Source organism: Maniola hyperantus, chromosome 7 (genome assembly GCF_902806685.2).
Source record: "Maniola hyperantus chromosome 7, iAphHyp1.2, whole genome shotgun sequence".
In the NCBI taxonomy this organism is placed as follows: Eukaryota; Metazoa; Arthropoda; class Insecta; order Lepidoptera; family Nymphalidae; genus Maniola; species Maniola hyperantus.
The window spans coordinates 3,704,968-3,731,859 of NC_048542.1; the positions used below are offsets into that span (position 1 = coordinate 3,704,968).

At 38.5% G+C, this 26,892-nt stretch overlaps 2 protein-coding genes and 1 pseudogene across 3 annotated transcripts; all 3 read right to left on the bottom strand.

The window, feature by feature from the left end:
* Positions 1-582: 582 nt before the first annotated feature.
* On the bottom strand, positions 583-25,363 carry LOC117983950 (uncharacterized). Of its 2 annotated transcripts, none has more exons than XM_069499764.1 (12): positions 25,137-25,363; positions 16,870-17,052; positions 14,630-14,710; positions 12,661-12,776; positions 12,032-12,154; positions 7,301-7,484; positions 4,500-4,620; positions 3,434-3,608; positions 2,759-2,892; positions 2,266-2,376; positions 1,831-1,968; positions 583-888 (listed from the first exon to the last, which is right to left on the bottom strand). In XM_069499764.1, the coding sequence occupies exons 1-12, from the start codon at positions 25,289-25,291 to the stop codon at positions 583-585; spliced, it is 1,827 nt and encodes a 608-aa protein (XP_069355865.1). In that variant the 5' UTR covers positions 25,292-25,363. The 2 variants fall into 2 exon arrangements, with proteins under 2 accessions (XP_069355865.1, XP_034826482.2); XM_034970591.2 differs by having other exon boundaries at positions 3,440-3,608; positions 25,137-25,359.
* LOC117983537 (retinol dehydrogenase 12-like) lies at positions 7,952-9,134 on the bottom strand. The gene has a single exon (XM_034970110.2). It carries the CDS (start codon positions 9,088-9,090, stop codon positions 8,113-8,115), a length of 978 nt encoding a protein of 325 aa, XP_034826001.1. The 5' UTR covers positions 9,091-9,134; the 3' UTR covers positions 7,952-8,112.
* On the bottom strand, positions 10,325-11,561 carry LOC138402590 (retinol dehydrogenase 12 pseudogene; annotated as a pseudogene).
* Positions 25,364-26,892: the final 1,529 nt, after the last annotated feature.

Consider the following 26,892-nt stretch of genomic DNA (forward strand, 5'->3'; position numbering starts at 1 on the left):
TCACAGATCACTAAATGTTAATTTCACGAGAAGACGAAGAAGAAACCACTCGACTCGACGTACTAGTAACGGAATTTACCTTTCGCCAAAACAGAAAAAACAAAACACCATGCCGATTCAAAACACAAATGGCAGCCATTTGCAATCTCTGACCATTATAGTAAATCAAGCAATAATTTAGTTCAAGTGACCAACCAATAGACGGCGCTAATAAAAACTACAATACATAGTAGGTGATAATAAGCGACTTTCCGGCCCCGGACCATAGAGTAAAGTAATTGAAAGTAATACACTGGAACATCTCACAAAATAGCGGATGACAGCATTGTCTATTTTGGCATCTCGATTCTCCATATCGCTTGAGCTCGAGTTAACTCGAACTTTACACAACTCGAGTTAGTAAATAAAGTTGACACAATATCTCTAAGATCTTGTAGTAGGACAAAAATAAATACCTACTTAGTAAAATAAAATAAGTAGGCAGGCCGTTGTATAAGTTGGTAAGTAGTTACTTAGTGAATTTTATTTTGTATACCTACACTTTATACTTGTAGTAAAATGAAGATAAATTAAACGAGAATTTCATTTCCAAGCTTTTATTCTCAACCTTCTTGGAGGTATAACCACATCAGTATCATCTCGGCCAGGTTTCGACATATCCTTTTGAATCTCTACCACCATTCGTAACATGAAATTGGTAACTTGTACACACGTCCCATCCCTTAATTTTGGAATATCTTTATTTGGAAGGGATTTTCCGTTGACTGGAATGCATTGTTGGGTTAGTGACCCGATTAACCGTTTGATGATATCGATTTTCTTTTGCGCTGCGAGCGGTCTTAGTCGAATAACGAAGCGAAGCAAATATTCGATTAGCATAACGTCCTCCTGAAAAAAATTTGAAGGTTAAAAAACTGTCATTTCTCCTGTCACATAAGTACCTACCTAGATATTCTGAATGTAAGTTTTCATGTTAAAAAAATCTGGTCAAGTTGTGTAAAAAAACCGGCCAAGTGCGAGTCAGGCTCGCGCAACGAGGGTTCCGTAATTCAGTCGTATTTTTCGACATTTTGCACGATAATTAAAAAACTATAATGCGTAAAAATAAATAAAAATCAGTTTTAGAATGCACAGGTGAAGCCCTTTCATATTATGATACCCCACTTGATATAGTTATCTTACTTCGAAAATTGAAAATAGGTACTAATTATTAGTTTATGACCACAAAATAATTTTTTTTGTGTGATATAACCACAAATTCACGGTTTTCAGATTTTTCCCCTAATGCCAGCTATAAGACCCACCTTCCTGCCAAATTTCATGATTCTAGGTCAACGGAAAGTACCCTGTAGGTTTCTTGACAGACAGACAGACAGACAGACAACAAAGTGATCCTATAAGGGTTCCGTTTTTCCTTTTGAGGTACGGAACCCTAAAAACGCATACCTAAGGTTTGGTTCCGTAGTCATGTAAGTAGGTATACCTATAGTACGCGACAGCTCGAGACTCGAGATGGCAATCGGGGTACGGGGCGGTGCACACCCGCGCGCTATCCCGCTCCGGGTTAGCACGGAGGCGTGCGGACGATAGCGTCGACTCTGATGTTTTTCTCAAAATGACAATTTAAAGACTAAATTTTAGTGCACTCTACTTAAAAAATAGGCTTACTAAATACTACTGGCACCTAAAGTCACGAGGTTTGACCTGTTTCTAAATTAAAATAGGTTTGTCTGTCCTTTCCTTATTACATTGGTAAGAAAAACATGCAAAACCTACTCTAAAATTTAGTTGCGCTCAGAATCTGTACCATTTTTTCTAAAAAAAACCTACCATTTGTAAAGCCGAAATGCACATTTCCACGTGTTTACATCGACCGACGATAGTGGAAAGGTCCTCCTTGTCCAGCACCGGCTGCTTTAGGCCTTCTAACCAGTCGAATAATAGACCTGTTAGTACTTCCGGGTCCTCCTGAAATAAAAACGTTTCGGTAAAGTACGAAAGCCTGGGCATGATTATCAAAATCGGCTCAGGGATAACAACAATAATTAATCTCTTTCATGTGTTTTTTTTTCGCGAATGTGTGCGGTATTGTATGCAACAATTGGCATAATTATGTCACAGAATTCTGCGGATAAAAGCGCGCGGGGCAAACTAAACACCTGTTACTATAAGCATAAAACCCACAATTTCCATTCCATCGCAATGACTGAGATTATGCGCAAAGTCAAGGACTAACTTGTCATGGAATAAAAAGCCTCTAGTCACCTCTTCATCGATCTTGACCATAGCATCTTTTCTCTGATTGATCTCGGTGCGAAGTTGTCTGAGGTATTTCTGTTTCTCGTCCGGAAGACTTTGGTGGTCCAAGATGAAAGCCTGCAAAAGATTTCCATGATTCGTTTGTTCATTAGATGCACTTTGTCGAGAAATTGTTTAAAACACCTTTACACATCATTTGTTTAATGTCCCTGCACTAATGCATAAAGGCAGGTGTATATTGAGATGACTGGCGACAGCGTCGCTGGAGCACACTTTTCCGTGCCAATGCTGGCAGACAGCTTTCATCACTTTCATTTCACTTTCATGTCTGTCTGTCTGTCTGTCTGTCTGTCTATCCGTCTGTCTGTCAAGAAACCTACAGGGTACTTCCCGTTGACCTAGAATCATGAAATTTTGAAGTAATTACAATTATGGACCAATGGATGTCCACCGACCAGCTATAGTTATCACGGTTGTCAATCGTCAAGTATTTACCCACCTCATGCACCAACACAGCTGGTATGCTCCCAGCAGTGGCCCCGCCGGTTAGTCTACTCACTGACTCTAGGTTCCTCTCGATATCCTCTTCTATTGGGTCTCGCCATTCCACCATTGGCAGAGCTGGCACTTGCGCTGATGAATTTGAAAAGAGAGAGGTTTTAAAGTATACAATTTTAGGGATAGGTTATCAGGTGACTAACCGCACGATACACAGATGACGTCAGGAATAAAGAACTCTGACCTTGCACCTTTGCAATGGTTGATTTATCAGTAGGTCGATTTCGTAAAACCTGCATCAATCATTATTACAATGTCAATTGTTGTGGTTAGCTGAATTTGTGCGATTCTTGTTGCAACAATGTATTGTAGCCAATAGTGAGCGAACGTCAACCAATCAGAGGTGATTGCGATCGTGACATTGTAGGTGTCATTCTACCACAATCGAGCAGCTGGTGGTAGGTATGTAGTAGCTGCGACCGCATGGGTGTTCCCCTGTACGTGTGTCCCTGTACGATTGGTTCGTTAATCAACCTTTTCCTTCCCACACTATATGAAAGTGCAGTATCCATTTACCCGTGTGCAGATATATTCCGTGCCTCCGTCGTCCTCATCCCTGAGCTCTTTTCCCTTGAAGCCAACTTTACCACAAACTATGGATATGATATTAAATTACACCAACTTGCACCAACTTCCTCCGGTGGTGTTTGCACTTCAGGCGGGCGGCCTTGCTTCAGCTTGTAGGTCAGGAAGGACTTGTAGAACGGCCTGTTCCTGACCCTCAAGTCCAGGCCGCTGCTCTGATGACAGCCGCACAGCTTGAGGAGGCGCTCGCAGAGGCAGTATACAATCTGTTAAGTATATAAATTAAAAAGCTGTGAAGATTCATGAGACACTTGACAGAAGTGAAGTTGACCTCTGACACGATATCTCATATGGTCAACAATAAGTTCTGCACAGCCAATGAAGTGTTGCGTTCATTTGTTTTCCGTCCCGAACATATATATATACGAACCTCGAAATGTTGAAATCGACATCCACGGTTCTGATAAAAACTGCTGAGGTATAGAATACCCTGCCAGCGTCAGTATTTTCTGCCACGTAGAACTTGAGTACTAACCGTCTATAAGCAAGAGAGAATAGGCATCTTCTAGGCGAGCGCAGTCTAACCTTACAATTGCTTGGTACAGTGAAACGCAATCTATCTTGCATAAAGTAAAAAGATCGTGAGATGTCGTGGGACAAGACAACTGACCATAGTAATGCATTAATTGCTCTTTCTTTTGCTTGATATCGTGAGTATGAGCAAGGTCATGATACATGACAAATCACTTTCTACTTGTATTAGGTCTCTAGTTCAAAAGTCCGTAAAGAAGCTTCGCTTCTAAAGCTACTAGAATGGGTAACTGTCGTAGGTATTTCGATTTGTGAAATAAGGAATAATTTGCTCCTTAGTTATGTAATCCAGTTCCAAATATTATGGACTGCTGAGATGGTCAAGCAGCTTGACGTTAAGCACGTAGATTCTTGATCGTTTACTAAGCTTGCCTAATGCTTGAGTCAAGCATTTAAGTGCTTGACGGTGATTGATGCAATTTTATATTTTTGCTTGACTCGACGTTCGAACAGTGTTCGAAATATGAGAAAGTGCCGTTTGCTTGATCAAGCTGCTTGATGCGACGACTTATGTAATTTTACATTATGTTCTAGCTGACGTGGTCTACAAAGCATACTCGGCGTACCTTTGGCAGTTCCCTGAACGCTCGCTCCTCCGCCCCGTGCAGAGTCGCCCTCTGACGATATAAATATTGACGGAGTGTAAACTCTGAACTCTTCCGATCTTTTGTTAACATCACTGAGTCCCTAAAAGATAACTCGATGTTACTAGATCATTATCAGCATTTGAATTTGTATTCGTGGTAGATGCAAACTTGATAGTATATCTTGGGGGTTATGGGAACTGTACCTACTTCATTGGTATCCCAATAAAACTCTAACGAAAGGGATCTACTTTCTGTAAAATATGAGGATCCCAACGCAGAGGAAAAGGTCTACATAAATCAGCGAGCTTCAAGCTAGCCAAAGAATAATACAAGCATAGGCTCTCCCAATTCTCCCATTACCTGTTCCAACCAATTTATGAGACGTAAACATGATAAAAACGGACATAGGACTTAGGTAAATAAGAACAGAGCATTTTGAAACTTTTGTCAGATCGTGTCCTGTTGTGTACAGCTTCATTTTGTCCTGTAGAAGTCCAGGGTATCAGCTGGTTGCTTTCCCGTGGCAAAACGATTTGCTCTCTGTAGTACTTACCGACCTATCACCTAACTTTAAAAATTAAATGTTTTCGTTAAGAAATAAGGTGACTTGAGGGCAATTCTGACAGGAATTTCTATGAGATGATCTAATGATGATCTTATTTCGGTTAATTAAGTATATCATAAACAATTTTTCTAATTAGGTCCATTTTTGATTTACATCTCTTTACATATTACTGAAAGCAATTAAAGATATTCAAGAAACACTATGTGAGATACTCATAAAGTAGTTTTTTTTTTAAATTATAGCATTTTAAAAATTGGACTTTTTTCATATACCTAATTGGGGCAGTTGCGATCTGTATTTGAGTATTTCCGAATTTTATCAAAAGTGGTTCGTATTACACTCTGACCGAAGGTCCTTTTTCGATCGTCTTTATCCCTGAAGCAAAATATCATCACTTTTGATAGTATTTCGCTAAACAGCTGTTCTTTCCACCTTCGTTCGTTTCCGTTTTAGGGTTCCGTAGTAAACAAGGAACCCTTATAGTTTCGCCATGTCCGTCCGTCTGTCCGTCCGTCAGTCCTCGGTTAATCTCAGAGCTATTAGTGCTAGAAATCTGTAATTTGGCATGGGTATAAATATTAATGACGGCGACAAAGTAGTGAAATAAAATTTTGATAAATATTTTTTTTAGGGTAGCTCCCCTACATGTAAAGTGGGGATGAATTTTTTTTCTCTTCTACCGCATAGTGTGGGGTATTGTTGAATAGGTCTTTTAAAAATACTGTGGGTGTGGGAACATCATTTTTCGATATCTAGATCCGTTTGTAAAATATGATGTTTTATGTGTGCAAATTTTTACTACTGCAGTCAAATGTCCCCCTCCTCTATCAGCCAAATGGTAGTTAATATAAGGAAAACTAAGTGGGGTACACAGGTTAAGGAGTTATATCTGATTTTCGAGGATTGTGACTACGGAACCCTACACTGCGCGTGGCACGCCAGGCACTTGGCCGGTTTTCGTTCTGAATTACCCCATATCTTATTTATTATGAAGATAATATAGATGTATCTAAGTCACCCCGTAGGGATATTTATGAATTCAATGCAAAAACAGAGCTAACACGTGAGTTGTGACTATGACCCTTTACCGAATGCGTAAAAAGCGAACAATAGTGACTCGCGACGCCTGAAATATCAAGGACAAGAAAGATAGCGTCTACCTTGGTGATCCTATCTAGTGAAAAAATGATATACGAATACGGTACGATACGAATTGGGGTTATCCCAACGATAACCCCAATTCGTATTTACCCCAAGTCACCTTAATAAAAAAAATATCAAATTAAAAGCATGAGGAACAATAATAGTTAAGTACTTATTCAATAAAGTAAATAGATAGAGAGAGTCAGCGCCAGACCTTCGTTATTTTATGAAAGCTGATAGTTTCTCTGCGTATTGACCCCTACACTAGAAGGAACGATCAGCGACAGCAAAGTATGAAGTTTGGATCATGGTGGCTTTGGGAGATAACAGGTAATAAAGGTGTAAAAAATCTTACGTCAGCATAAAATCTATTTTTTTATATTTTCTTCGGAATACTTAGTAGGTATTAGAAATCACGTCATGCGTTCGACGACGATCTTAACCTTTTTGAATTTAAGCCCGTAAAGCATGAAAGAAAAATTGGAATATGTTTGGATATCTCTTGTGTTTCAGTAAATAGGAGAAGCTGTTATCAGCTAATTAACTAGTTCAATCACCAAGAGGCAACGACCCTACGCGGAGATATCGCGAGGTATTATTACTTGTTGTTGGTTCAAGTCGCTTTCTAATTTTTTTTTTTACAATTTTGTAGCAATTATTTTGACTCTAGTCAATAAAAGAAGCTGTGGTTGCCTAGTGGTTAGGACGTCCGCCTTCCAATCGGAGGTCGGGGGTTCGATCCCGGGCACGCACCTCTAACTTTTCGGAGTTATGTGCGTTTTAAGTAATTAAAATATCACTTGCTTTAACGGTGAAGGAAAACATCGTGAGGAAACCTGCATGCCTGAGAGTTCACCATAATGTTCTCAAAGGTGTGAGAAGTCTGCCAATCCGCACTTGGCCAGCGTGGTAGACTATGGCCAAAACCTTTCTCACTCTGAGAGGAGACCTGTGCTCTGTAGTGAGCCGGTGATGGGTTGATCATGATGAAATAAAAGAAGTATGTTTGTTTAGATTTAGATGCCAATACTAAACCATACCACGATCTAGTTGTTAAGAGGAATGATCTCACTTGGAACTGAACACAATGGTCTGCGGCAACAGATAGTGTTGGAACTGCTGCACGCACAGGATCTGGCCGCTCATCTGGACGGAGTGCGGGCGTTTCTTGCGGACGAGACGAATGGCATCGTTGGCGCGTATCCGAAGCGAGTACACCAGGTAGCAGGCTATGAGGACGCCCGTGCGGCCTAGACCTGCGAATAACGGAAGTGTATGGTGGGGCAGAAGTCCTGCACTCAAACCACGGCCTCGAAGGTGTGCGGACTAATCAAGTCCAACTAACCCATCCATCCCAACGTCATCCTAATCCGTGGTCAGAGCCTCACAGGAGGTGCCCTTAGGACTTAGGTGGACGCTGCCCCCGATCTCTCCAATTATTTGTCACCTCCAGGCGAAGCTCCACGCTCGCCAGCCCACCCGATGACGCTGTTGTGGCCAGTAAGACCTACCTAAGCAGCATACGCAATCCGAAACTAAAAAGAAACATGATTGACGAGCAAGAGTTTTATTTGACTTTGCGTCCACCTTTATTAAATTAAGTGTTTGCATACAATGAAGTCGTTTTGACTTTACGACCCTTTTTCCGTTTTGCGTGCACAGAATTTTATAAATTATGAAATACTCAGGTATAGTGAAACTCATTTAAATATTAAATAACTTTATTAAGTATAGGAATATTATGTATTTATACGTTTGCATATTTATCATTAAAGTCATATCTAAAAACAATTTAGGTATTAAAATAATTATTACGACCATTATGAAATAGATAATAGTGTTTTAAGACTATAGTTTGAGTAGACTTATTTCAATAGTCTCAATTTAGTATTTATTTATGACAGATATAGTTTCATCCCATAATCTTCTTGCTAAATCAGTATTTTCCGCATTTTTAGAGGGTTTAATTTTTTTGCAGTTTTGAAAATAGCCACCAGTCGAATTTTCCAGGTTTGGGGATACACATAAATGTATATTCGTCTGGGCACCTTCCTCGGCGGTTTTGTGAACTAAAAATATTATGGCAATCAATACATGTCGTAGAACGGGAATCATGTTATCAAAAATGTTGGTCATAACTAAACCCGGATGTAATGCGTTCACCGTCACGCCCTGAGGGACTCTTTCAGCCAATTCTTTGGCCCATAATACATTACAGAGTTTGGTTCTTGCATAACGGGTATATGGGTTCACTGGCTTTGCATTAGTTATCTCTTCAGGAACCAAGCTTGCATGAGCGTGAAGGAAGGAGGATACTATCACGATTCTACTCGGTTTCGATACTATGAGCTTATCTAGTAATAACTGGGTGAGCAGAAATGGACCAATGTAGTTTATCTGCATTAGATAATCTATTCCATGTTCTGTTTTTCCTTCTTTCATTTCTCCACAACCAGCGTTATTGACTAAAATGTCCAACCGATCGAAGTTATTATTAAAATTCTTGGCAAATTCTCTAATACTGTCTAATTTCGCTAAATCAAGATGTCTGTATTCGACACCATTGTTCTTCGTTGCTTCTTTTATGATTTCAACGGCTTTTGCTGATTTCTTATCGTTTCGGCTAGCGATTATGACTCTAGCTCCTCTTTTCGCTAAATCCTTTGCCGTCTCGAATCCAATCCCGGAATTTCCACCAGTGACTAGAGCGATTTTTCCATGTAGTCGCGTTTTACACTTGCACCTCTGTTTAAACGGTTCCACCCATAGTCGTAATCCAACAAAAAATGTAAAGATTAGTAACAAGACACCGCCAATAAACTTAGCAATGAAACCTAACATTACTAGAAGTACGGACGACATTCTTCGAACTTGTGTGAAATAAAAATACTTTATGCCATTTGCAAGACATTTATTTTTGCATTACATTTCTTTACAACGCAAATTAGGCCATGTATTCACTGAGGGATATTTGGTCCTGCAACCTCGTCGCCCGACACGAATTCTAAGTCGCGGAACATGTGAAAGACCCGTCATCCCACATTCGAAGACTGTTTACCAAACTTAATAACTTTGCCTTTCTAGCAAATATTCTATAATTTTTTCCCATTTTGTGTTTTTCCGAATACTTTATAATTAAGCCGCACACAACCTCTATCTCCTCGCGCGACATCTCGATCACAACAGGATAGTATGGAGGTGTGATCGAGATGTCGCAACAAGGCAAATGTCGAGCGACTTTGTCCCACAAGGTCGCAGACGCAGCACGTTCGGGCGATATGCGATAAATATGTCCCCAGTGAATACATGGCTTTAACTATAAAGTTAGCAGTATTTAAAGCATTTATAGTTGATCCGCCCCGACTTCGCTCTTACCTATTCCTTAAATAACAAACTTAAATTATAATTTTTATAATAAGTAGGTACGTAATAATATAAAATTCCTCGTGAAATGTTCTGAATGATAATGAAACCCGTATTGAAGGTAACAATTTTTTTAAACCGAAATCTCAAAATACATAATAGTAAGTACAGGTACGTTAGTACTAATTATATCTTCTGTGGTACAGGTAATACCGAAATGGAAACTAATAGGGAAGGATGAGAATTTTTACTACACTGATCGTCATCGATTTGCTATTGAGGAACCGTTGAGGAGTTCTGTTCACCAGCTATTCTTCAAATCTTTACTTTTACATGAGATCTACTTGATTGTACAGCCTTTGCCAAAAATAATAATTGTCAAAATCGGTTCAGATGTGACGGAGTTATGGAACAACATCGATAAAAATTTTGATCGCGTACATATCTATCCAGAACGATCCCTATTATTTTTCGGGATAAAACAATACCATGAACATAATATAATACACGGAGTAGATATATGAGCTATAAGTTGCGTTCAAATCCGATCTGTGGTTTTAGCACGAAGTGTGCACAGACTGACGGCCTGACGGGCGGACAAAAATGAAAAAAAAATACTGTTTTGGGCACTATATCGATACACCTATCCTCTCTTTTCTTTCTAGTGGCAATAGGTATGTGAATCCATGTCTGTTTCCCCCAATTAAAATTTCCAAAATACAATACTAATGTACAGAATTCGCCTACTTACAATTTTATTATAAGTAAGTATTAAGCATACAATGAATAATTACATTTTAAAAAGATACAAATTAAAAGTTAATTAATTAATAATTTAAACTAAAACTAAAACCTTAAAAAATATAATATTATAACTAAAATATATTATTAAAAGGAGTCCATACAATAATTAACATTAATTAAATACATTAAAAAGTAAATGTCACTGATAAAACTGTTGAAAGTCTTGTGCTTTTTCATTTACAATTTTACTAACTCTACAGTTCTCTCCCACACCCTCCTGGCTAATTCATCATTTTCAGCAATTTTCGCAGGTTTAGTTTGTTTGCAGTCAACGTAATAGCCTCCTGTCAAATTCTCTAATTTTGGGGAAACGCATAAGTGTATGGTTGTCTGAGCACCTTCGAAAGCATTTTTAAATAGTAAAAATACTATAACTAAGACCATCTTCTTGATATACGGTGTGACGTTTTTAAATATATCGGTCATTACTATTCCCGGGTGTAAAGAATTCACAGTGACACCACGAGGTAGTCTTTTAGCGAGTTCTCTAGTCCACAATATATCACAGAGTTTAGTATTCGCGTACCGGAAGAAATTACTTTCTTTCCAACTTTTTGTAATATCTTCAAGTTTGAAGTATGGGGCTAAAATGTGCCCGTAAGACGAGACAATAACAATTCTACTTGGCGCAGATGTGGTTAGTTTCGGCAGTAATAAGTGTGTGAGAAGGAACGGACCAACAAAATTTATTTGCATCAGCATGTCTACTCCACTTTCTGTGTTACCGGTTTTTACAACACCAGTTCCTGCATTGTTGACTAAAATGTCCAAGCGGTCGAAATCCTTATTGAATTTGTCAGCAAACTCCACGATACTATTTTGTTTTGCTAAATTGAGGTGTCTGTATTCTACGTTATTATTCCCAGTAACCTCTTTTATAATCTCAACAGCGTTTTCAGATTTCTTGTCATTTCTACTTGCTATAACGATTCTTGCGCCTCTTTTGGCCAAGTCTTTGGCTGTTTCAAGTCCTATACCAGAATTTCCTCCAGTGATTAGAGCTACTTTTCCGTGTAGCATTGTTTTACACTTGCAGACGCCTTTGAAAGGCTCCATCCATATTCGATAGCCAACAATGAGAACACATATTAGTAAAAATACACAGCCAATAATTTTACTAACAACCAAACTCGTTGTTATAATTAAAGACCACATAATGTCTACGAGTATTAAAGGTAAATGAATATGCAAACCTTAATGAAATATTTAAGTACTTAGATTGAGTGGCAATACAATTACCATTCAATCTAAAACAAAAACGGGACTTGGATTTGAAACTCCAAGGTCCAACCAAAACACAACATATTACTTAAGTGAAACGAGGAACCCAATGAACCCAAGTTTCGTCCAGTCCATGTGTTGATCGGTGTGAAGAAAAAGGTTTTTTAGGGTAACTCCAGAACATGAAAAGCGAGAGACGAAAAAGATAATTTGATTTCATCGAGTCACATCGATAGGTTTTTAAAATCATTATTAGGTTTCCTAGACAAAAAACACTGTTTAAGAAAATATAATGATCTCCAAAGTTTATAGCAAGTAGGTACCATGGTTGGAACCGTAGGTTACCTTACGCGTGTTTGGATTCGAAATTAACCAATTTTATTTGTTACGTATAAAAGAAAAGCTTTTGACCTACCTGCATGACAATGTATAGCAACTCTTCCTTCTTGCAGTGCAAAGGACAGTACCTTGGCCATATCCAACAATCCACTCAGACTCGCTTCCCCATAGTCAGGCCATGCAAAGTTGTAGTAGTATACTGCGAAAGTACATAACTAGTAGTTATTATAAAATACATAACTAGTATTCAAACCAGGGTAAAGCATGATTAATTCTGGTTGTTCTTTAAAATTTTCAGCTTTCATTTCTTTTCGATAACCCAATCAATTAGTATAAGTCCCGCAAATGTGCTAATGCGCGTGGCCGCCATTTTAGTGACGTCAGCACTAGAGTGAAGTTTCGAGTTGATGGTATATTTTTATTTAGGCTGACGTCAAAATGACGTCATTTCGATGTTAATGAGACATGGTTCCAGCGCGCAGGTTAGAACTCTTGCGAAGGAGTTAACTCATAATCGGGGTTGTACGGTCCCTAGTTAGGTACATTACTTCAAGTTTATCAAGATTATTAATTATGTTCTAGATATTGCTCGTGTTAGGGATAGCTTAAAATTTTAATCACTATCATACTACGCAAGAAACTTTTGATTTACAATGTTTATCCAGAAATAACAATATTATAACGACAATAAAAAAACTGACTTACTATCGTTGATCATGAAGATATTGGGATCATAGGTAAAGCCGGAGTTAGTAAGGGGTGGTCCACAGCTGGCATGCTCTCCTGAGGTCTGCAGGTTGATCACAGTACGGATGCCCCAACTGAAAACAGGTTCGAAAATAAAAATTCTTTTCAAAAAAACGGACTCCAAAGCCAACGTACGCTACAGACTTGAAGTGTAATCATGAAAGCGTTGCCTAGTTCCTACGATATCAATTCACCATTAACAGTTCCTAAATCATCAATCGCTTAAAGCTGTAGAAGTTTGTGAAATGGATTCGTATTTTTTTTTGGGTCTAACTTAATTTTAAAGCAAACTCCACGTATTAAGTAAAAAAAATTGCGAACTAGTTCAGAAATAGCGGAGAAATCGGTGTACATCTAAGATACATAGGTAAGTACATAGAAAAAAAACGCACCGAATTGAGAACGAAGAGTCGCGTCGGTTAAAATATTGATGGCATGTCGCACAGAATTACAGCATGCTGATTGCTGTTGTACTGATTGTAGTCCCAATATGTTATCTTCTGATGATCTCTTGGCGACTACTGAGTAAGTGAGGCACGATCCCCTCAGGAGCAATTTAAAAATTTATAATTTTAAATGATGGTCTCTTCGGCTGAGGCTACTGGTTCGTTACCACTATATCGGCAAAACCGTGTTGCCAAGCGTTTTAGACTGGTAGTATACTAACGTGTCGTGACTCGTGTTGTAATGTGTCGTGACGCGTCAAAAGCGTAATCGAGTCATTTTAGTATTGTTAGAGACACTTTAGAGTGGAGTGGCGTGTCGAGATGCTTTGTGTTATGTAAATTAACATTAATCGCTCTTAATCATACTGAATGTATGACATCGATATGCTTCTGATGCGTCACAACTCACGATGCAACACGACACGCTAGTTGGTAGCTAGGTGTATTTTATCGGGTTATATCCGATTAGGTTTAGCGTTTCGGTACGATGCAGCGTACGTAAATATAAAAACCTAAGTATTAGAGATTAGGGATATGCATTATGGGCTATGAAATTAAAAAAAACCTTGAAAATACCACCTCGGACAGCGGACTGCACATTAAACTGGCGGCTAACTGGCAATTATACGACATTTAGTAGGTAGCAAGATGGTTAACCTAACGAGCTAATTTTTTATCAAAGTTTTACAGCATTACAAAAAAGTTACTTTGTTTTTTGACCATAAAATCTTTTCTTTATGAACATTATTTAGTTAGTTATTTTTTTAAATTTATGACTTTTAAGCGTAGACTAATAATATATTCTGTGACTGGTCGTTAATTTCCTTATAGCCGGTGTTTATTCATAGTGCACTCTAAACAAACGCGACAGGTCGAGATGGCAATCGGGGAGGGGACGCCCCGCTCACCCGCACAGCCTCCGCTCTAACCCAGTGCGGGCGAGCGCGGGTGACGTACGGGTGTGCGGGGCGTCCCCCCGTCTTATGCGCCGATTGCCATCTCGACCTGTCACGGAAGTTTGGCTCTCATTTGAATACTAGGGAGGCCCCCTTGGAAAATAATCTAATTGCATTTCTACTGAATATATTCAGATTTGGGTTAACGTTTTACACCAACTCGCAAAATTTCAGGTTTGTAACTATGAGCTACAGACCTGTGACAGACAGCAGAATGCAGTGACATCAATCATCATCATCATGATCAACCCTTCACCGGCTCACTACGGTACGGGTCTCCTCTCAGAGTGAGAAGGGTTTTGGCCATAGTCTACCACGCTGGCCATGTGCGGATTGGTAGACTTCACACACCTTTGACAACATTATGGTGAACTCTCAGGCATGCTTTCCTGACGGCACAATAGGGCTCCGTTTAATACCCTTTAGGTATGGAACTCTAAAAAGTATGGATATGAATATAGATTCTGTGGCATTAAGCCTAGAACATTACTATAAAATGTTTAACATAGCGAATAGCGAGCTCACCTGTGAAACTGTTGTATAATGTTCCTAGCCGCGATGCCGGCGGTGCTCGGGCGCGCCATCGCCAGGATGTCATCTGTGACCCTGCGGAACACTGCTGTATACATCGCGTGTCGACATACCAGTATGATCAATTATTGATCTGTGACGTATAAGTCCCGCAAATTGCTATTACGCTGGAACCATGTATTTAACATCGAAATTACGTCCATTTTTTTTTTTTTTTTTTTTAATATTACAATAAAACTTAAAGCTAGCCTTATCTAATTACTATATAAATCATGACCGCGTGGAATGGTGCCAAGAATACTGGCTGCATTTCCGCGCTGGACAGCCAGGCTGATCCGTTGCGCAAAAAATGAGCCAGCCCTTCTGTCACCAGATGAGGCTATTAATCGCGGTGAAATGTCTCGTAAAAAATTTTTAGCACTAAGACTCCATGGCCCCAGGGTCTCCACGGCAAACGGCACAAAAATTTGATAAAACGTCATTTTGACGTCCATTGACGTATATTTAAGTAAAAATATAAGTACCATCAGCTCGAAACTTCAGTCTAGTGCTGACGTCACGTCACTATAATGGCGGCCATGCGTACTAGCAATTTGCGGGACTTTTTTTTTATTTCTTTATTGCGGCCGCGTATTGTATGTACATACTTATACTTTCCAACTGAAAGTATACCTACAGTCCGTTGCAGTCAAAATGCTATCCGTCTGTCCGTTTGTATTAGACTGCATTGTCATGTACCTACCTCCCAGGGTACTGATTCGCTAACTCAGTGTCTAACAATGAATGATAGCCACCGAGCTCATTTTACATTTATTTTTAATCCATTGAAGGTTTTCTATGAAAAGTAATTTGATGTCACTCAATGAAGCAGCAATGTAGAACCAACCAATGTCACATGAGGTTAGTGGCTATCATTCAGTGCTAGACACAGAGTAAGTGAATCACTCCACAACAGGTGAGATTCCAGTCAAAGGTTAAGTTGTTAGTAAATAACCAAAAAACTCTATTTCAAATTGAAATGTATACAATTAATAGTATGAAATGTTAGCGTGTACTATTTTACAAATAGGTACCATGTACCTACGTATAATAATGACTGTTTTTTTAAATAAATTTTACGAACACCACAACCCAACAGTCGCTTAATAGAAGTCACGCGATTAGATTGTTAATTTTTAGGGTTCCGTACCCAAAGGGTAAAACGGCACCCTATTACTAAGACTCCGCTGTCCGTCCGTCTGTCACCAGGCTGTATCTCATAAACCGTGATAGACAGTTGAAATTTTCACAGATGATACTGTTGCCGCTATAACAACAAATACTAAAAAACAGGATAAAATAAATATTTAAGGAGGCTCCCATACAACAAACATGGTACGGAATCCTTCATGCGCGAGTCCGACTCGCACTTAGATGGTTTTTTATTTCAATGGGGGAAGTATTTTCATGTTGCAAAATTAACATAAATTAAGTAGTGTCCTTAGTACTTAACCTACTTAGTAATTACTTTTTTGTTTACACCTAGATATAGTTGGCTGGTAAGCTGCGTCATGTACATGTATAATTATGTGAGATATCACATATGGAATAATCTGGGAGTCTTAGGGTGAGATCTATAGAGCGCACTCTGACTTAGCTTAGACTTAAGACAGAGTTAAAACGAGACAGCTATATCTCTCACATAAATCTGTCTCGTTTTAACTCAATCTTAAGTCTGAGCAAAGTCAAAGTGCCCTCTATAGATCTCAACCTCTGAGAGGGCCAGTCCTTACCAATCATAGCCCCTTTTACCTATAGCAGAGTTGCCCTGATGTGGCTGCTCGTACTGGCAACGCGAATCTCTGCAAAGCAGCGCACTTCGCAGAGCAACGTGAATTGTGGAAGTCGTTCACTAAGGGCGCTGTAGATTTCAGAAGGAAGCAGGTTCTTACCAATCATAGCCCCTGTTACCTATAGCAGCTCGTACTGGCAACGCGAACCTCTGCAGAACAGCGCACTTTGCAGAGCAACGTGTATTGTGGAAGTCGTTCAATAAGGGCGCTGTAGATTTCAGAAGGAAGCAGGTTCTTACCAATCAGAGTACAGCCCCTATATGGCAGAGTTGCCCTGATGTGACTGCTCGTACCTACTGGCAACGCGAACCTTTGCAGAACAGCGCACTTTGCAGAGCAACGTGTATTGTGGAAGTCGTTCACTAAGGGCGCTGTAGATTTCAGAAGGAAGCAGGTTCTTACCAATCAGAGTACAGCCCCTGTATGGCAGAGTTGCCCTGATGTGGCTGCTCGTACTGGCAGCGGGAGCCTCCGCAGAACAGCGCACATTGCAGCGCAGCTGGTGTACTGATGCGGACCCTTTCACCAAGGGAACTATAGATCGCTGAAGGGGGCCGGTTGATTCGACGACGTGATTCGCGGCTCCTGGAAGAATGAAAGTAAATGACGCATATGAATTTTTTCTTGAGAGTTTTGACAACCTTCCTGACCCAATGGCCAGTGGTGGTGGTTATTAGTGACAGACATAACACTTTCTTTTTCGTAGGAACGTAGGGCGAGTTTCCATCCTTATGTCGTCGACATCCCATTTACACGCACGAAACGTTTTGCGTCATCATTCCTCATACGCATGGCTAAGGTGTGGAATACTCTTCCACGATATGTGTTTCCTACCAATTACAACCCGGGTATCTTTAGAACAAAAGTGAAAAGGCATAGATCTACTAGGTAAACGCGTCCTATCTTAGGCCGCATCATCACTTTCCATCAGGTGTGATTGTGGTCAAGCGGTTGCCTATAATGAATTTAAATAAAGGGAGTTAATGACGAATGAATTACCCTCGTGAAGCCTACCCCGCTAATGTGGGCATGACGTGCAGGGTAAGTGCCGATAATTATCCCAACTATTACTACATAAAATAGTAGACAGGTCACGATTATACATTAGAGCATTAAAAATGAAAACTCAGCCGAGACGACAGAATTCAGGATGGATATAGAAGTGATAAATTCGACGCGCAGGTGTCTGGTAATACATCAGTACGAATTCGTAACAACTTATCTAGTTGCATGTTTAATACTTAGTTTAATTATTTATGTGTTGCTTTGGATGCTTAGAGATACCTGATTATTTCAATACTAGGTAGATAGATGGGTTAGACTTCGTCCACGTGTATATTTAGATGTCTTAAAAATCCCGAAGGATCTCTTTGATTTTCCGGGATTAAGTAGCCACAATTTCATCATGATCAACCCATTACTTACCGGCCCACTACTGAGCCGGGTCTCCTTTCAGAGTGAGAAGGGTTTAGGCCATAGTCTGCCACGCTGCTGGCCCAATGCTGATTGCCATGGAGAACTCTCAGGCATGCAGGTTTCCTCACGAGGTTTTCCTTCAGTAACATTTAATTGTTTTAAAAACGCACATAATTCCGAAAAGTTATTGGTGCGTGCCCGGGATCGAACCCCCGACCTGCCGAAAAGAAGGCAGTTGTGTTAACCCCTAGGCTATCACCGCCATTATAATAATATTATTCTACCTTAATTTTACTTCTGTGGTTGGAATTGTGGATATATAAAACTACCGAAGTATAACTCTCCGATATGTTCGGATCATAGTTATCGTACATTATCCGGGTGATTATTATAATCAAACTATTTTTGGACCTATCTAATACCAACAGATATCTTGTAAGGAGGTAGTTAGCTGTTGGGAAGATAGAACTAGGAATCAGCTCGCTTATTACTAGTTGCGGGAAGAAGCATTTTGAGAAGAAGGAAAATCTCGAGAGTAAATCGTATCTTGGAATCTGTGGTTTAGAGTCGAGAGAAATGCGGAAGGGTTGCATTATTATGCCAAGAAAACTCCTACCATTATGTGGTTAATGGAAGGAGTCACTACACTCAGCAATTTAAACTACGTAGGTATGTAGATACATTAAATTATTTCAAAGGACCCGAGAGCTGGCAGCTACCTTGGCCAAAGAATTAGTTTGGCCATCCAAAGGGGTAATGCTGCCAGCATCTTGGGTACAATGCCTCGCTGCGGTGGTCTCGATGAGGTTTTAGATTTAATTTAATTTATTTTAGTTTTAATTTAATATTGTTTTCTTTTTTTTTAGATTTAAGTTTATTAATAGTTTATTTGTTTTCATCTTCAAGTAATTATTAAATAATAAAAATTTCAAAGGTACATATTATTAATACAAATAATGTAGGCAACGTACAAAAAAAATTTACATTGAACAAACTCTTCAAGTAGGAAAGTACTTATGTATTTATGAATTCGTGACGGCATTTTACTATTTCATGTGCAAATTATTTTGTGATGTAGGTACGTACTAAGTTAATCATATTTAATTAGCGTGAGGTCATAAATATAATGCAATTATTTAAGAAATAAAAGAAAGGTTCTAAGAATTCGGTAGCAAATTTTTTTTTAAGTAGTAGGTATAAAAAATACCATATGTGATTATTTTTATGGTGATTTGGTCTATTAAGAGCCCGCTTCATCGAAGTGACAACTCGTGGGCGGGTGAAGCCTAAAATAGTGCTGTTTCCACAGATGACGGAAACAACGTTATCTGTGCGTGTCACCCTTTCTCTGTAACCGCAACTCTCCCCGAGAGAGGCTGAGGCGCGATTTTTAGTCAAATATGTATGTATGCATTTACTGTACTTATCACACGGCGGATAGCAGGCTACGCTGGAAAAATATCATCAAGAGTGTGTTATCAGAAAGGTGCCACGATCCTCAGTAATGGAGCGACGCAAGGAGATAGAGAAGGTCTGTTTTGGGTGGTTGAGAATGAGATATCGTTTGGTTGGTGAGTTTGTTTTGGTTAGCAGCTTTTTGTACTTCAGTGTCAAGTGTCAACTTACGTGTTAAGGAAATGATAACGTTGAAAATTAACGAAATTGATGCTAGATCTTCTTCGGTTTTTATCTAAAACTGCTTTGGTGGGCTTGGACATTACAAAACGCGAGTGTTATTTGAACTCAGTTTTAAAACTTAGCGAAAAAATATAGAGACACTAAAAAGGAAGACTATACTTTTCAGTAAATTAAATAAGTACTGTTGGTTGGATAGACCTAAACTTCAGTTACCGTTGGTGTGTTTTTTAAATAATATCCTACAAAACGGAAACGCACTCTTAACACGAATTTTAGAAATAAATTATTTTATTAGATATTAAAACCTCGACTTTTTCAAACAATTTCAAGCAAATTTTACTCCCACATACTTATTGTCCTAGCTATAGTTGTTTTATAACAATAATTGTTTTTTTCGTAAAAGTCGGTTTTTTTTTTTTTTACACTGATAATGTATTGTGGTACCTAATGGGGTAAAACGTACTAGCTAAACTTTTGTTTAATAAACAGCGGTAGGGTCAGCATGATGTATCAAAGTTGTTTTGGTAGATCCAGCCGCGAAAATTCAAATTTTAGTTAGTTTTTCGGAAATAGTACCTAGACTAATCATACATCGAAGGCTTACCTACATTACATTACATGACATTACATTTTTTTTATTCATAAGAATGCAGGTGACATTACATGGTTATAAAATTACGAGCCTTATACATTAAATATTGGTGTATGAATATTTAAATATTACATTACAGTTATTTACATTTACATTACAGTTACTTATTTATATTTATCTTATCCTATCCAATGAACTATTATGTTATTCTACAATGTCTAATAATATCAATTTATGTTATACTAGCTTATGGCCGCGAATTCGTCCGCGTGGACTACACAAACTTCGAACCCCTATTTTAGCCCCTTAGGGGTTGAATTTTCAAAAATCCTTCCTTAGCGGATTTCTACGTTATAATAGCTATCTGCATGCCAAATTTCAGCCCGATCCGTCCAGTAGTTTGAACTGTAGATTGATAGATCAGTCAGTCAGTCAGTCAGTCACCTTTTCGTTTTATATATTTAAGATAATTTTTTTGCTGTCGTTGCTTCTTCGAAGGACCAAGGACAGTAATTTATAGTAATGGTCAAGCGGGCTGTAGCTGTGTTGACAAGCTGCTACCATTGTGGTGCTGTTGGTTTTATACCATTTCATACGCATACTGCGCACAGGTAAACATGGCACCCCGTGGCACGACACAAAACCCATAGTAGGTAGGAATGTTTGTGGACTTAAATAGGTACTTAAATAATTAAGTAGGTAGGTACCTAACGTTAGTTTACCAACCAAGGTTACTCATAATACCGAAACGGTAACCGTATCCAGGACCCATGTTAAATAATGAAAAGAGATCAAGACCGTCAGAAATGAGGTAAACCCCCTGCCATTAGCCATAGCCAACAATATCCCCGAAGAGAAATTATTAGCCAAGTTAGCGGGGTGCACCGGCTCGAATACTGCTCTTCCCCTCGGACGGATCCAAAAGGGACCAGCAGCACACTGGGAGGTTACCTGGCTGGCACCCCACGACACTAAGTGTCTGGCAATGTATGACGTCTGTTTCTAATACTAATCTGAAAAAAACATAAAAAAAATAAGACTTTATAGTTTGACGTACCTAGGTAAGATTTTTTACCCCTTTATTGCCTGTTATCTCGCAAAACCACCATGATCCAAACATCGAAACAAACGTTCCTCCAAGTTTTGGGGACAACACGCAGATAAACTTGCAGCTTTTATAAAATAAGGAAGGTCTGGCAGGTGCTGGCTCTCTATAAGTAGATATCATCAGTACCCTTATTATAAATGCGAAAGTGTGTTTGTTTGTTGGTTTGTCCTTCAATCACGTCGCAACTGTGCAACGGATTGACGTGTTTTTCGCACGGGTATAGATAAAGACCTGGAGAGTGACATAGGCTACTTTTTATCCCGGAAAATAATAGAGTTCCCACGGGATTTTTAAAAAACCTAATTCCACGCGGACAAAGTCGCGGGCATCAGCTAGTACGTAATATTTATCGTTCGAAATCTAAATTGGGTGTTGACCTATAATTTTTTTAAATTGAAGGCTACTTCATTCTTTCAGGAAATGTTAAAAATACGAAACCTAAAAATAAACCTGTAAGAAGCAGTCGTAATTTTCAGTAAGGGTTAGCACATTAATTATACACTAGCTAGGGTGGTAAATGCCACGCATCTATTATCGTATCGCGCACTGTGCCTACTTATTATATAAAATTCTGGAAAAAAGAAAATATTTATTTATACTACCTAGTACCTAGCAGTGGCGAGGGGTGAAAATCTGAAAAAGGGAAGCCGGAGCAACAAAAAAAAGTTCTTACCTAAAAAAATATCAGCTCCACACCACCGTCACCGATTCACCATTTATTTTGTAAAAGCACTGGTATTTTCAAAATCTTTGTGACTTTGAAAAAAGCCTTTTTATGTTGCTGTGAGACACATCTGTGCTTGCTTGCTTTATTAAATACACACTTAACCCAAACCAAATCAAAAACTAAGTATACCTAACCATTTTAGTCTTTAGTTTCAGTCAAATTAAAAGATAATAATCAAAGAGATTCCAACACAATCGCTAACACATAAAAACAAATGTAATAAATAGAAAACAAGGCCAGAACAGTCATTTGTATTCGAAAGGAATATGCCTGTTCTTTTTTACGAAATGAGCTAAAATCTAAACATCTACTTAATTATGTGAATTTAATGCCATTTCTTATGTTGAATTACCAAACTGAAACTAAATCAATATTAACTTACACTTATTAGAATTATTAATCACTAACCCCAATTTATTATACTTAAGTATATCAAAATAACATAATCACAAACTTTAAAATCAAGCGCGCATGATGCTTCACCTTCACGTAAACAAAATATGTATCAAAGCGCCCTACAAAATACAAAATAGTAGTATGTACCTGTTGAAACAGTACTGTGAATACAATTTTTAATTTGGAGGTGTAATACAGTAACCCGGCATGCAGCGGCTTATTTGTGTCAAATTTGTCTGACCTGTCAGAGCTACAAATTCGTATTTGCTACCGGGCCAAATTAAATTCGTGGTTCTCGTCCGTAAAGCAAGACAGACGTTGTTCGCTTCCTAGGGAAATGAAAGAGATGGAATGCTAAGAAAGCGCTAAGGCATAACCCGATGTTTACCGGGTTGTTTGCGAGTTTACTATACTATTATATTAGCTTGTTTATAACTATGACTTGATGCATAGCATAGATTTTATTTGATGTTATTATATATTTTTAGGCAAATAAATTTCGTACACAGTACGTAGCATGCATTTGGGCTTTGGCCTACATTTATGTCACTAAGTACTAGTAGTACCTAAGTACTTACGCTATATGCCAATTCTGAAAGGGAAGCCGATGGGAATCGTGTTATATGGACATTTCGCCACTGGTACCTAGGTACCTACTATAAATGAATGATATTCATAAAATAGGTAGGCTTGAAATACGTCTTTTTGTAATAATGCTCTCCTTAGGTAGGTATCAAGAAGCTTAGAGTTACTATTTATTAAATAAGTGGCTTTAAATTTTCAATTTATTTTTTGTTTATTTACTATCACTCTACGAACGGTAGGTAAGGTACCTACTTATTAACTAAATTCCACTGTAATTCCACAGTATAAGAAAGTTACACTATGGTACCCAGTTAAGCTGCATAAATAGAGCACTCATTTCAGTGTACTGAGAGACAAGACAAGATGCAGAGGCGTCTCTAGCCCTTGTGGCACCCGTGTGCAACATTATTACTATATTATTAAAAGGTTGAATAAGTTTAATATCATTTATCAATCCAAAAAATAATATTTAAAAATATTTAACCTTTTTGGTTTGTTGTTGCATAAATAAAACATTTCCTAATCTAAACGCTAATACAATTTAGGATTACAGTGAAATATTGAGTAATTCCGCTGAAATAAAACTACTTACGCTAGGAAATTTTGTGGCATTGCGTGCTTCCATTTTGTAGGTCACACCTGTGGCTGCGTGACTCGCGGGTAAATATCACGCACCCTTTACGTACGCACTGGGTCAAATTAAGAGTTTACCGGACATAATGTGAAACTAAAATTACTTTCGGGAGCCAATTTATTATGTAACTTTTACTTATTTTTTTGCAATAAAAAGCTTTTAAAATGTAAATTATAAAAACTAGGTGATTGTATTATCTGTGGCGTGCTCTGCGGAGTAGCGAATCTATGGGAAAGGTCACTCTGAAATGGCGCGTAGAAAGAGGTGTTTGCTCTTGTGTTGATATAAATAATAATTACTATGTGAACTGTAAATAAAAGCCTACTAAAGTATATCAAAGTGGTTTTCATTCTAATAGTACCTAGTATATAAATAGTTTAGTAGAAGTTTTAAAAATCGAAATCCACGTGGATGAAGTTACGGGCATCGGCTAGTTAAATAAATAAATATTTATGTCGTAATGTAGGTATATTATGTATTTTCTATGTCATCATCATCATCATACACTCACACATATACACACACATGCATATGTTGTGAATATATTTTCATATTATTATATTGTAAAGCTTGTTTAAATTATTTGATCTCTTCAAACGTACTGTTATAAATTTATAATTAATAACTATTTAAGTAATCAGTAAAACAAAATTGTAATCCTATTTGGCCTTATTTTCAGTCTGTTATTATGTAAAATTATATTGTATGTATCGCTGTTGATTGCAAATAAACGAATAAAATAAAATAAAATTATCATTATCAAACGATAGACGTCTTAATTTAATTTTAATTTAATTTATTTTATTTTCTAGAGACAAACAGTTACATTTAGTTAACTAGATAATCTATGGTAATTATATGAAAGCCCTCAGGGACAGGCCAGGGTAGATATTATCTTTCTTTTCCCCATATTTTTTAACCAGCGATTTGTAGCAATAACCTCGAGGGTATTTTATATATTTGACGCGTATAAGAGCCATATAAGAGCCTCAATAGCTCAATCGGTAAAGGAGTGGACTGAAAACCGAAAGGTCGACGGTTCAAACCCCGCCCGTTGCACTATTGTCGTACCTACTCCTAGCACAAGCCTGACGCTTAGTTGGAGAGGAAAGGGGCATATAGTCATTTAACATGGCTAATATTCTCTATTAAAAAAAAAAAAAAAAAAATTGGAGGTCGTCAAAATAGAAGACCTCCTAAAGGAAATAATTATAATTTACTAGCTGATGCCCGCGACTTTGTCCGCGTGGAATTAGGTTTTTTAACAATCCCGTAGGAACTCTTTGATTTTCCGGGATAAAAAGTAGCCTATGTCCCCCCGCCTCATACCCCGATAGCCATCTCGACCTGTCGCGTACTATACTTATCTATATCTTATAATCCAATAACGTTCCCCCCCCCCCCCCCCCCCCCGATAAAACCCCGACCTCTCGAATTATTTGTTCGAGCCCTAGGGCTCACCCCCAGGCGGAGCTTTGCGCTCGCCAACCCCCCCGGTGACGCTGTAGCGGCCAGTGGGGCCTACGCAGCTTAGTCAATCCAAAACAACACACAATATCGCTATGGTTTTTACCTAGTCTTCCCGCTGCACCCGGTTTCAGGCGCCACTCTGCCGAAGCGTCGCCGGCAAGCCCTGGCTGCGCGCGCGCACCACAGCCTCTCCCAAAATGGACACCTTTCACTGCCCAAGTCCTCCGAAGAGTCACTTTGTTGAGTGGCACCATTCATCTTAATTATATTGTAAACCTATACCTACTTATTAATTCAGTTTCATTTTAAAGTTACTGTTATTTGCATCCAGGTGTTATCATTTTGTGCATTGAAAAATCTTCCAAGGTATAGTCCAAATGGTTGAGGTAAATTCTGGACAATCTATGAATATAATAAATGTTTGATACTGTTCTAGTTTGGCACAAAATAAATTATACATAATATTATTAAAAGTAATATTTTGTTTGAGTTTTACAATAATTAAAACTGCTTCGTACGCGCTGCATGTATTCGGCATATTCGGGGCATACAGCTGCCGATATTCTGATTTTGAGTATCTATGGAACTCTGTAATAAAAAAATACGATACGTTCGGTGATGATTAATGTGAGACCAATGTTGTATAATTATCTTTATATTAGTTTATTTTTATGTAACTAGATGGCGCCACACGAATATTGCAGCGCGGCTCAGTTTTAGTACTTAGCGAAGTATATAGCAATTCAAATGTGTCCTATCTTCAAACATCGTGAGGAAATCTCATATAAAATTTTTTTGACATCGTTGACCATATTTTGGAAACAGCGACTAAGATCTTACTGCACAAAGAAAAGAATTCTTCAGGAGTTCTAGCCAACCAAACCATAATCCATACTAAAATTATAAATGCGAAAGTGTGTCTGTCTGCTGCTAGCTTTTCACGGCCCAACCGTTCACTGTTCAACCGATTTTGATGAAATTTGGTAAAGAGTTAGCTTATATCCCGGGGAAGGACATGGGCTTACATTTTTATCATCATTACATTACTTTTCATCCCGGAAAATTGATAAGTTCCCACGGAATTTTTAAAAACCTACATCCACGCGTACGAAGTCGCGGGCATCAGCTAGTAATTGAATAAAGGCTTCTGAAACAGTAGGTTACAGACTACAGTACTTACTGAGTAACTACGCGGCCGAAAGTAATGTACATCGGCCTTTGATTTTTGAATAACATTTCGGCTTCGTAGAGCGTTGTCTCTGTCACTCATACATGGCGTTTTGTCGGTCTCAATGACAGGGACAACGCTCTACAAATCTGCTATCTCCTTCTAAATGTCGATATGTTCATTACTTTCGGCCGCGTACTGTACATATTATACATTGTGATTATACCGTTTTGATCAGAAACAACTCAATTTTAGCAGTATTTGGGCCGTTTTGCTTGGAAATGAGTTCAGATTCGTAAATTTGTAATAAAAGTGGGCCAAAAATACCACTGGAAATAGATAATGTGCCTACTTTTGCTACCCGAGTGTAAAGCCGTAATGTTAGACCTCCAACAAATTTTATAAAGTACTAGCTTCTGCCCGCGGCTTCGCCCGCGTGGCCTACAGGAAACAAATGGCATTTTTTTTCAGTAACAAACATTATAACATCAGGACGCGCATTCTGAACAGCACCGAATAACACATATAACCTTCCAACCCCCATTTTGGGGTGATTTTCTCATAGTCGTTTCTTAGCTGACACCTAACCTCAAGAAAAAACCTATTTTCCAAATTTCAAGTTAATAATATCAATATAAAACTTGGGGTGGAATTTCGAAAAATCCTTTCTTATTGAATACCTACTCTTTAC